The sequence below is a fragment of the Talpa europaea genome, assembly GCF_964194135.1.
Source record: "Talpa europaea genome assembly, chromosome: 12".
NCBI classification, from domain to species: Eukaryota; Metazoa; Chordata; class Mammalia; order Eulipotyphla; family Talpidae; genus Talpa; species Talpa europaea.
The window spans coordinates 65158174-65170545 of NC_140079.1; the positions used below are offsets into that span (position 1 = coordinate 65158174).

At 41.5% G+C, this 12372-nt stretch overlaps 1 protein-coding gene across 1 annotated transcript in view; it reads right to left on the reverse strand.

Moving 5' to 3' along the window:
* POU2F1 (POU class 2 homeobox 1) overlaps positions 1 to 11777 on the reverse strand; it is a gene marked incomplete at its 3' end in the record, with an annotated part of 149081 nt that extends 137304 nt beyond the window's left edge. The window contains 1 exon segment of the mRNA XM_084251446.1: positions 11648 to 11777. Within this exon segment, the coding sequence (XP_084107572.1) occupies positions 11648 to 11708 (61 nt within the window). The 5' untranslated portion in view covers positions 11709 to 11777.
* Between the last annotated feature and the right edge of the window lie 595 nt (positions 11778 to 12372).

Below are 12372 nucleotides of genomic sequence, written 5' to 3' on the forward strand. Positions count from 1 at the left end.
AGAAGGATAGTTGTAAAAATTTGTGGGTAAAAATAGTTTTTGAAGAACTGAAACCTGCAGACATGTCAGTATTTCCAGTTTTATAAGACAAGTCAAGGTGAAAACTATCCTTCTGCTGACTTCCTGGGCCTTTCTGACTAACCTTTCTGAATCACCCTTTATCAGCTACAGCCACCCTGAATAACAATTCAACAATCAATTTATCATTTGTTATTTGTATCACTAAGTTACCCAACTAAAGTTCAGATACCTTAAAAAAAAAAAAAAAAAGTCCGCTTTGAAATTACCCAGAAGGTTACACCTAGCAATTAAACAATATATGTATGTTTATTTACCTGGGTAAATTCTATAGAAGGGTTTGCCAAAAAAAAAAAAAAAAGGCGGGGGGTGGGGGGAAGAAGGGAGTTCAAGGATGTATACTGTGATTTCTTTTTTAAATTATCTTCAGGATTTATGGGTTATCAGGATCAGCATTCCAACACAAACATCTTCAAAATAATATATTTATAATAAACATCTGGAGATTCCTGAAAGCTAAGTTAACTTTAGACCTGGCATTCAATTGTCCACCCCTCCAAATTGCAAGATAGAGTTAACAATACACCATTGATTCTAGACCACACAATCTGGACCTGGGAACTGCGTAAGAGCACACAGGATAAATTTAGAAATAACAGTTGTTACATGCATTATCATTCAAGTGAGTGAAGCAGAAGTTAATGGTTTAGAACATGTTGATGCTCTTAATTTGCCCACTGTCATGACCACGACCAAAAAGGTCAGAGATGTAGGTGTGTCACTTCACCTCTTTAAACTGCAGATGCCTTACCTGAAAGATGAAGATAACACCTGTACCCACCTCCTGGGGTCACTGTAAATACTAATCTGAAAATGCATGTAAAGTATTTAGTACAGTCACTTGCACAATGACATGGTAATATTATTTATTATTGTTACTAGACAGTAATACATTTGTTGGAAGGTACAGAATCACTTCCGAAAATTTTACCTGTGTACTTGCCCATTAAAAAAGATCAAGAAAACAGTTTCATAATTTGAAAATCACCTTCAGCTATTCAACCAAATTTTACTCTTCCTGGACCAGCCATATTGTGTTTTCACACCTTTCAAGAATTACATATATATTGTTCCCTTTACTTAGAACATTCTCAACCCACATCCTACTCTCAGACTTAGACTGATTTAATTTGCTATTACTGTAAAATATCACTTCCTCATAGAGCCCTTCCTAAATCCTCTTGTCCAGATTAGGTATCCTTATCTTGTTTATGTCCCTGTCTTATTCGGAGTACTCTGAATAATCCATATTTTCCTCAATTTACTATGAGCAGTTTTATTTAATGTATGACTTGCCCATCACATTATAAGCTTTGAGAGAGCAGAAACAGTATCTGTCTTATTTACTACTCTATCTCCAGTGCTGGAAAAGTAACAAGGAATGGAAGAAGCTCTACAAATATTTATTGAATTAAATGAATGCAAAGAGGCTAGTTATGTTGGTTAATTATAATCTAGTTCATGCTCACGTTAAGAACTACCATAGTTGCTGACAAGCTTACTATTTCCAGACTACCTATTCTCTGTTGGTAAGACAGGATCAAGTCTATCATATGCTCTATATTCTGAAATATCTATTAAACTGGTATACAGAACGGTTACTGTTGAGTATCTTTGGTTGACTGGCCTACACCCAAGAGATGTTTTTGAAGAATTTCACGGCTTCAAGAGAAAAAAAGTAAGAAAACAATACACAATTTATCAATAAGAATACGTACTATGGGCCAGAAAAGTTAAATAAAAGCTACAAACAAACTGAGTAAAGATCCAGGTTCCCACTCCTCAATTTGTCTTTTCATTATAGAATCTTTTGGATGCATTGAGAACCTTTGTTCAGGGTATTCTATGCAATAACCTTGAAATGCAAGAAGTAATCATTTAACAATATCAAATCACTGTGAAGATTTTTAAACTACAGAATGCCAGACCTCCACTGTAATAGAAACTCAGGAAGTAAGCCCTGGGTGTTTGCATGCTGAAAAAGTTCCATGAGTGATACCCCAGCAAAGACTGAAAAATACACCAAATTTAATCAATTATTGTCACACGTCTGTTTTCCCTTGCAATGTGTTATTGCTCTCATGGCTCTTAGGAGAAAACAGATTTACTCATACGAATCAATTAGGGAAAAAAGTAAGACTGTATAACAAAGTGCTGTTCAATGAACACAAATTAAGGGCTAAATTCAAGAAAGTGGGACAGAAGCACAGGCTTGAGAGTTCAGATATTTGTGGAGATAGAATAAAGAATAGATAAGCCTCTAATAATAAAACAGGATTAATAGTTTTCAAACAGTGCCCCCAGTAGGAGTGCTAAGGATGCTGTGAAAATGCCTTTGAGACCACATGGAAGGTGGAGAAAGGATGCTTTCCACCCCCTTGGTCCCACTGCAATAGGAACAGCTTCATCCTGACCGTTGACAGTAAACTCCTGCCTAAAATTCATTTTTAACATAATTCCAATGGCTTTTGAACAATTTGAAACTCTATTTACAAATGAAAAAAAAAAAGTAAAAGAAAAAATCAGAGATGAAGTAACTCATCCCAAAGACACAAAGCTAATTAGTAATCTAGAAACCTAGGTCTCTCAACTCCCAGTGCCCTTTCACCATTTGGCACCAATTCCAAAGGAGTGGATACTCACTGCGCATGCCAAATACTGGCCTGACCAAAAACAAACAAACAAACAAAAAAACAGTGGCTTTATTTTCATGTCATGTGTCTCAAACAGGCCAGGGACAGCAGAGGGTCCCTGAGGGGGACTAAGAGTGTAAAGAGAAGAGCCAAATAACACTAGAACAAAATATCGCCACCCTCTCAGAACAGCTCTTCAAGGCAATGTTTTAGGAACACCTTTTAAAAAACTAAAACCTGGGCTTCCCTGGTGGTGCAAGGGGTTGTCTCAGCACTATGAAACTTTGGGCAACCACTGCAGCACGTTTAATCCCAGGCCAGGATGCTGACGCACATGGCACAGCAGACCTCTCCTGGCTCGCCTGCTGCTCTCCTCAGCAGTATATTTCAGTAGATCCACCTGTTCTGCTCCCGGCTCTGTCTCTGGTGAATCCTCTCTCACACACACACATATCTACCCTCCACCCCCCCCCCCCCCCGCCCCTCGCCAGCCTACATCCCAGCTCTTGTATGCATAAATAAAATAAACCTTTAAAAAAAAAAAAAACAGATAAAAGAAAGACTTTATGGTGGGCCTAAACGGGGACTTCCAGGGTAGAACTGTTGAGTCATTTTCTATTTAAGGAAGTAGTAAAAGATAAGAATGCACATGCAGAGTGGGTGCTAAATAACAGAAAGCTTTGAAATCAAAGACAAATTTGTATTTGCTGAAATGGAGCACCCTCACTGTATAAAGTTTTGAAAAGAATATTAGGGAGTATTATCTACCAAAGACTAAACTGCACATGGAAACGGAGACCCTGCAGTAAGCTGCCACACAGAATCAACCTACAGCTTCTCTTCCGCAGCACCCAAGGAATAAAACTGCTGATTGCACTTTTGTGCACACAAGTACTACTACAGTGCTTTAAAAATGCTTCTGCTATCAACTTGTTACTCCCCACAATATCCCTTAAATACCTGCATTATCACCTTCAGATTGTTCAAAGAAACAACTACAGAAGTAGGTACCAAATTAAGTGAGCTATCTAGAGTTCACAACATTCAGGCTCAATGTCCAATAAACACACACACACACACACACACACACACAGTGACATAAGCATAAATCTCAATCCTAATATTTGGATTTTTATCACACATTTAATTCAGTAATAATACTTTGATTTTCACAAGGAATTTAAAACCTAATATAACCCACCCAATCATGTCTCAAAAGATAGGTCTAAAAGGAATAGATTGCAAATGGCTCCCTCTTCCAACTTCTCTACCTCTGTTCATGGCACTGCTCTTGATAATGTAAACTTACAATCTTTCCATCCCACCCCTTTACTACAACTAGCTGCTAAACACTTTATATTAAGGGCTCTGGTCATGGTATAGTCCAGAACAATAAAATTCCATAACTTCCTACTGCCTAGCAAACAAAATCCAATTTCCTACACCAACACAGCACATTCAGAGCTCTCCAAAACAGAGTTCCAACCTGCCTACCACTACTCCCCCATATAAACAATAAATAATAGCTAATCTGGAAGTCTTGCTGTTCCCCAAACACACTCAGTGCTTATTAATAAGCACATGACATTGGGAAAGTCACTTAATGTGAACTTTATTTTACTCAGCTATAAAATGGGTATATTAATATTTGCCTGGAAGGATCAACAGAGGTCAGGAAAATAGGAGTGTGGCTATAAATTCTAAGGTACTATAAAAATACAGACATTATCATTATGTTATGTTTATAGTAATTTTATTTTATACCTGCCTTGTTCCAGAAAGGATATAACTCAATTCACATAAAACACAAAACAACAAGAGTTTAAAGATGGAAGCAATAAAAGAGGTACAAAACAAACGCTAAGGACATAAAAATGGCACTGGGAATGAGATTTTTAAAAAGTGTATCATAACTGCCCATCTAACCTTTCAGAGTGAAAATTCAGCTTAAACACTGTCATTTTAAGGAAACAATTAGACAGTTCAGTATCTAAAGACTATAAACAAAACCATTAGAAATAAAATAGTTCCTACTGTAAAGATCAGGTAAGAATTTCTCCTAAAGTTCCTTATTCCATGTGAGGTAACTAGAAATATCTTCAACATCTTTTTTTTTTTATAATGGGTTATCTATTAAATCAAAGCCTCCTGAAATCAGGTCTTATTATGTTTGTACCACAGCAGCACTTAAGCAGCTGGTCAACTAACCACATATCTCAATTTTATATTCTGGTTTCCATGGATCCAATCTTTCCCTTTCTATTTCAAGTAACCCTGCATACCACCATGTTAATCCTAAAACATCACTTTTATCACAGGATTCCCTACTCAAAACCTCCAACCACCTCCCTTTTTCTCCCTCCTTACCTTACAGGACAGAGATGAACTCAACCTGCAATGCCCTTCCCTATCTTCCCATTCCTCTAACTTATTTTTCCCCTTTTTAAACTCTACTTTAAAATCTCACCTTCTACTTGAGGCCTTCTCTGATTAGCAGCAATGTGGCAGAGGGAGAGATTGGGGGCTTGGGCAGGAAGAAACTACTAAATCTTATGTTCTCTGTTACTCAACAGTTAAGAGACTGAGGCAAGTCACTAAACCACTGTGAGAATATTTCCTCATCTGCAAAGGCTCTAGGATAGATTGTATCTTAATTACTTCCAGCTATAACAGCTGTAGGATGCTTTAGGTCCTTAACTTGGCACACTCTGAAGTCTACTGTGATCATTATTATCTGTTACATATTTTAATATGTAATTTTATACATTGTTTTAAATTTTCCCTAATTTAGTAAACATACCAACTCTTCCACAGCAGACTCCTATCTCTTTGTTACCCCAAAGACAACTGTCACAGAATAGGGTACATAGTAGATACATTTTGTAAACTAAGAAATGTTTAAATAATTATTTTTAAAAGACTGATTATAATAAACTCAGTTGCTGCCGTATGAATCAGCAAAAAAGCATTTTTTTTCCATTAAGCAGTTAAAATAATTATACCATAAAACAAGAAAATAGCAAGGTTACTTCTCTCTTAAAAATATTTACTTTGTAGATTACAAAGCCAGTTAGTACAACTAAAAGATGATCACGTGTTAAAACACAAGGAGTTGTTTAACATCCTAGGTCTACTTTGTATTTACTAGTGCAAAGAGAAAGTTCATTAGCTTAAAAAAAAAAAGGCCTACCATAATTTTTGTTACTGATTTAACTTTATACATGCTGCTTAGATTCTAATGTAAAAACTAATAAAGTTACACAATCAGGACATAAATCATGTAACAAATTGTACTTGCAATGACTTTCAGTATTGCAATCAAAGTAAAGCAACTACTAACTCCTGTACTGAGCTTAGTTTTGTGCTTTCCATGTTGTCTCCTTTTCTGGAGAAATACCCAGTTTCCTAGATAGTACTTTAAGAGAAGGTGACAAATACAGAGGTTTGCTGATTCTTCTTTTGCTCATAACTAATCCTGTCAGCAAAAAACTAGGCAACACTGAAAACCTGAGCAGTTGCTCAACTGGAAAATAAATGAAAAACAAAGGAGCAGTATCAGTCACCAAGTACAAAGAAGATATCCTATCAATGCTCAGTAAATTAACATCCAATAGTATAAACAGAGAACCCTACAAACTACATGCACACAAAATTTTCTTCAAATTCAAGGTTCTAAAACTTAATGACAATTCTCATATTCTGAATTCTAAGTATATTGTATATGAATCAGTAAGTCAGGCAATGGATCCATTCAGACTATTTTTTGTTTCCATTGCTATCATTGCCAAAAAAGTTTAAAGAGCTTATGATCAATTTAGAAAACAGTGAGAAATATTTCAGCACAAAATAAAACTGACTGAGTCCTAAAAAGAAATATAAGCCTACAAAGTTATTCGATTCTCTTTATTCACAAAATGTCAATAAAGTGCAAAACTGTTCAGCAAAAGGACACTTATTCTCTATGAAACTATGATTAATTCTATCAACCTTGATTCCACCCAAAAAGATATTTATCTTTTTTAAGCAACACAATAAAGAATTAAGCAAAAGTCTGACCCAAAGAGTGCCCCCACACCCAGAAAAAGGAAAGGAGGAAAGAATTCATTCAGGAGAGATAACATCTATAACAATCAAATCCACATACTATAATGCCCAATATTAGAGTTCCTTGAAGAAATAATAAACATGTTTGTTCAGACATTTAACATTAAAGGAAGCATCAGAAAGAAGAATGAACACAGGTGACCCCAAAAGGGTCATGTCTTGTTAGGATCCGTAAACAATGATTATTTGAATAGTTCCAAACGCAATCCCTTCCAGTTGGAAAAGCACATCTTAAAATTAGGCTTCTGAGTCTTTACTAATCACAAAAACTGTATAATTAAACCAGTACTGTTGTATAAAAGCAAATTATTGGCAATCACAACAGTATTTTTAAAAGAAAAGTAATTTTCATAGTGTTTGAAAGATGATTAATATGTAAACATGACAGTCGTGAGTTTTCAACATTAAAAACACAAAAGTAACTAAGAACAAGACAATCACCACTACATAACATTATACACACACACACATATAGTCTTCTTAATACAAAGGAAACAGATATTCATTAAAGTGAGTGATTAATTTTAAAGCCATCACTTAAGCACGCATACACATACAACTAAACTGAAGCTCAAACAATACAGATCCAAGAAACTTCAAATTGTCATGTTTAATAGAAAGACACTAATAAAAATGACATTCAAATTTCCAGTTATCATTTAGAACCAACTGCCTAAGATATTCTAGGCTCTTTTAAGCATCTTTGGTGACTTGATAAAAACAATGTGAAATTCTGAGTCCAAAACTTATTCTGAAACCCATTGGTCAGATGAATAACAGATTAACAATCACTTCAACATAGGCAGCAATTTTATTTCTTCTGCTTTATACCACTTATCTGTGAGTAGCAAATTAAACATAAAAGATAATACTACACCATTTAAACATGAATAATAGTGTTCTTTTTTTTGGCTACTGGGATTTCTGACAATGCCAAAATGAAAGGCATTAGAAGACCGGAGAAGAGGTCAGTAATTTGTACAGTGATGGCTTGGAAGCAGAACAGTTCTTTAGAAATTAAAAACATTTGGTCAGCTGTCACATGAATTTTTAAGCCATAAAATCTAAAGTACCATTGTAATTAATAAATGGAACAAGAAGGGAAATGACAAGGGGTTTCTGAAAACCTGTGGGAAGCAACCTGTCATATGCAAAAAGAAGGGCAGGTTATAAAGTTATGAAGACTCAAAAGTAGCCTAAAATACTCTACCAAGCTTGGCTGATAAAACAGCAAATTTTACTGCATTCTAATCATCACTTACAGATAAACTAGCTAAAATACAATGAAAAATGTCTAACAGGAAAGTCAAAACTTTTCGTGGACTCACCACCTCACAATGGCACAAGTTTAAAAATCAAATACATAAATTTGTCCCAATTAAAGATAATCCAAAAAGAATTCCAAATTATTTTTTTAAAAACTGTTTGCAAAGCAATGCTTTCTTGTATTTTAAACACTGTAATTTCAACCTTAAAGAATTTATAGCCCTTTCTCTTCAGCTTCCCTTTATTCATTTAAATAGATTCTAAGGCAAATAATTTCATGTCTTTAGCCTGAACTGTTCTCTAAGCCAAGAAGTGATGCCTTATTGTCAATCAGTTTGGGATCACAAAGAATATTGGAATATTGGATCACAAAGAATCCATCTGAAATAAGCCCACATGCATCATTTTTATGATTATACTTGTTTAAAACTCAGTCTCTATCTGAAAATTTGAGGAAATAAATTTTCACAATAGCACCAATAGCACAGAAAGCAAAGCAAAATATAACATCAGTTAACAATGCTCATCCTTTTCCATATTACAAAAATTTTAACAGTGAAATTTTGTTTGTAAAATGCAATGTACATTTTATCATCTTGGATAAAATACCTATACCCTCAGTAGTGGCTAAATTGCAGCTATCAAGGAAATTGTACCACGATAAATGGTTTCCCTATGAGAAGGTTTCACTGCTACACTTCACCTCAGGACAATAAATCAAATTAACTGCACCTTGTCCTCTGTCCAGTGACATCATCAGTTTGACCACATCTTGGGAATCGGGTGCAAAAACATATGCTATTTAAGGCATGAAATCATATCACTGCTTTTTGTCCACCCAACCTCATGCTCCAGGTCTCTGAAGCAGTCATTCCCTGAACCTTCTTGTGAACGCTAATTTTTTTTTTTTCCCTGCTGCTTTCAGGGTCTACCTGCTGAAGGTGAAAGAGGAAAAATAGTGAGAACTGGTTATTAGAAAGTGGCTTCCTATTAGTCCATCAAATCTAGAGTTTTACAAAAATTGAGCTGAAAGCTAGCTCAAAAAATATGTAGCTAACAAATGGACAAAAAATGTCTTAATATAATCTCAAAGATTTAGCACATTAGTGCTAAGCACATTTCTCTAAAATGGTACTAGAGCTGGGGTTTTTAAAAAAACGACCAAACAGCACAACATTTAAAAAAAAAAAAAAAAAACCTACAAACATACAAAATAAAAAGGAAAGAAAACTTCACCAAGGAAAAGGTCAAAATCAAAATTACTGTTTTTTCGAAGTAGCAAAAGTTAATCTGCCTTTCACAATTTAACTCCCCTAAATCTACATACAACATGAAATCAATTTGACAACTTAAAGAAGAGGGCGGGTGTGCTGGGAGGGGAATAAGTTCCAAGATCAGGTGGACACAATGCCTGTTTATTCTTCTATTTTCACACATTTAACCATGACACAAGCACTCAAAGGCATCATAACCCCATTTCTGTTTTCAGGAGTGCTACAATTAAAATAAGCAAGTACATGACAATGAGAACAAAAAATTTTAAATTAGAATGAAGAGACAGATAAGGGAACACAGCACTGAGAAATGTTGAAATTGTTAACTTAAATACTTAGTTAAAGCATTTCTAAAATACTTAGCTATTCCCCAACCCCTAGAAACAAAACTACGGGTTTTACGAATCCTGCAGACCTCTACAAAGTAGTTTAACTTGGGGGAGTTCAATCTAGGGGAGGAGGGAATTACCCCAAAACAAAGTGATTCATTTGTATTAAACCAAAAGTTTCATTCGCCTAAAAATGAGAAGACAGATTTTTTTTTTTCCTTAGGCCCAGTAGTACTGCAAACTATAAGGAAAGTCTTCTTGAGAAAAAACATAACACGGCAGAGTTGATGCTTAGCTAGGAACTGTTTTAATGCTAGTGAGGCCCAGAGAGGACTTGTTTTGCCCGCGGAGGAGGGGTTCAAGTGTGCAAGTTGAGGGTGGGGGGGTCATTTTGGTTATTAGTAAATAAATCAAGTGGCAGAGAATATGAGGCCTAGGCAACTGCTGGAGGAGCCACGGCCTAGCTCTCCCCGTCTCTTCCCAACACAGCCTGGGTTTGATCTCAGAGCCCTGTGGATTGCCAAGGAAAAAAAAAAAAAGAATCATATCGAACCACAAAAGCACATGGGGCGAATGTAAAATATAAACACGGCGTTGGGCTGTGAGTGGCTGTTATTAAAGGTCTGAATTACTAAACATGAGAGGCGGGGAAAGCCAGGCGGCCATTTCAATAATATAAACCTCCCCGAATTAGACATTATTCAAATGAGAGAGGTTAGCCCAAGCCGAGGGTGGAGAGGACCCAGAACCTAGCTCCTCAACCCAGCACAGAGCCCAGGAGGGGGATCCCCGCCCCTGCCCAACTCCCACCGGAGAAGGGAAAGCAGAAACATTATCAACTTGTCAGGCAGCCACCTCTGGGGCAGGAGGGCAGGTCTGAACGTCCGAGTTCTGGGGAGGCCTCCGAGCACGAGAGGCCTGAGGGCCAGAGTCAGATGAGTGCGGGGGGCGCCGGGTGCACGGCGAGACAAGAAGGGATCACGTCTGGCACCTCCAACCCCGTCCCCCCGGGACACACGGACGCCCGGGAATAGGGGTGCTTTTCCAGGACGCACGGGGATTGAGAAACGACGGCCCCAAACACATGGGGCGGCCCCCGAGGGCACCCCCGCTACGGCGGGGAACTTTCCCCGAGGGCCGCCCGGCCCCCCAGTCCGTCCCCGAGGGGGCGTCCCCGCCCCCGACGCCCCGAGAGGCCACCGCGTCGCGCCCGCGCCCGCTCGCCCCTACCCACCTCGAGCGCAGGCCCGGCTCGGGTCAGGCCGCCACACGGGGGGCCGGCGGGGCGCGGCCGCGGGGCCCGGAGCCGTGACCCCCGGGCTCGGCCCCGCTCGGCCCCCCGCGCGGCGGCGGCGGGACACGGGCTGGGCGCTCTCCCCGGGCGCGCCCCCCCAACCCGGCCCGCTCCCGGGGGGCACGCGGGCCGCTGTCCGGCCGCCGGGGTCCGCTCCGGCCCCGCCGCCTCCCGGGCATTGTGCTCGCCGCCACCTCCACGCCCCCCCACCCGCGCCGCCCGGCCCGGGGCGCCCGCCCGCGCGCGCCGCGCCCCGCCGCGCCCCGCCGGCCCGGTAGCTATGAATATGTAAAACGTCTTTATTGTCCTCTCCCTCCGCTCCGGCCCGCCGCCCCGCCGCGGACCCGCTCGGTTCGGGCTCCGGGGCGCGGAGGCGCGGCGGCGGCGGCCGGCGGGGGAGGAGGGCCGGGCGGCGGGCGAGCGGGGCAGGGGGAGGGCGCGGGCTCGCGGCCCCCGTGGCCCCTCGGCGTCCCCCTCCGCCAGACCACTCCGAGCCTCCTTCCCCCTCCGCTCGGCGCCCGGCGGGGGCTCCGTGCTCCCCGGCCCCCCATCTCCCCGCCGTTAATTATAATAATCCTGAGTACTAATAAATTATGCTAAGTCGCGGGGGGGGCAGCGGGAGCCGGGGTTGAGTATGAATATGAATATGTAAAATGCTGTAATGATTACCTGCTGCTGCTGCCGCCGCGGCTGAACTCTCATCTTGACTCGCTGCTCCTCCGTCCGCCATTTTGAATATTTTAACCAAAATCGCCCGGTCGATAAACCCTCCCTCGCTCCCGCTCCCCTCCCCCCTCCCGCCCTCCAGGCCTCCTCCCTCCTCTCCGCCCCCCTCCCGTTCCTTCCTCTCCCCGGGCGCGCGCCAGGGGGCGCGCGAGGCCGCCCCCTCGGAGGAGCCCCACCCACTCGCGCGCTCTGCGCACGCGCCTCTTGGCCGCGGTGGCGCTTCAGGAGCTAAAGCGCCCTCCGCCTGCCAGTCACGCCGTGTCTTTATTTTTAGCTCTCAGTTTCACGCCTGCGCAAAGCCCTGCGAGCGCGTGAAAGGCGATGGGCGCATGCGCCGCCTCCTGTGGGCGCCCTCAGAAGTGTAGCCGCGCTAAGTGTGGTGTGTCTGGGCGCTCGGCGGAGTTTACTACTGTCCCTTCCCCTCCCGCCTCACTCTCCCCCACGGCTTTGCCCCGCGGCTTTCTGAGGGAGCCAGCGGCCTTCTAGGGCTAGGGCAGGGGGCGCCGCAGACGGACCCGTGGCGAGGCTGGGGGGCCCCCGGGCCAACCAGCAGCCGGGTCCCCTCACCCCCACACTTTTTAAGCCCCTCGGCGCTGTTGAAACGCCGACAACAAAGCAGGGGCCTCGCCCCAGCTAGGTAACTTCCGGCCCTCCGGACAGGTAGGGGC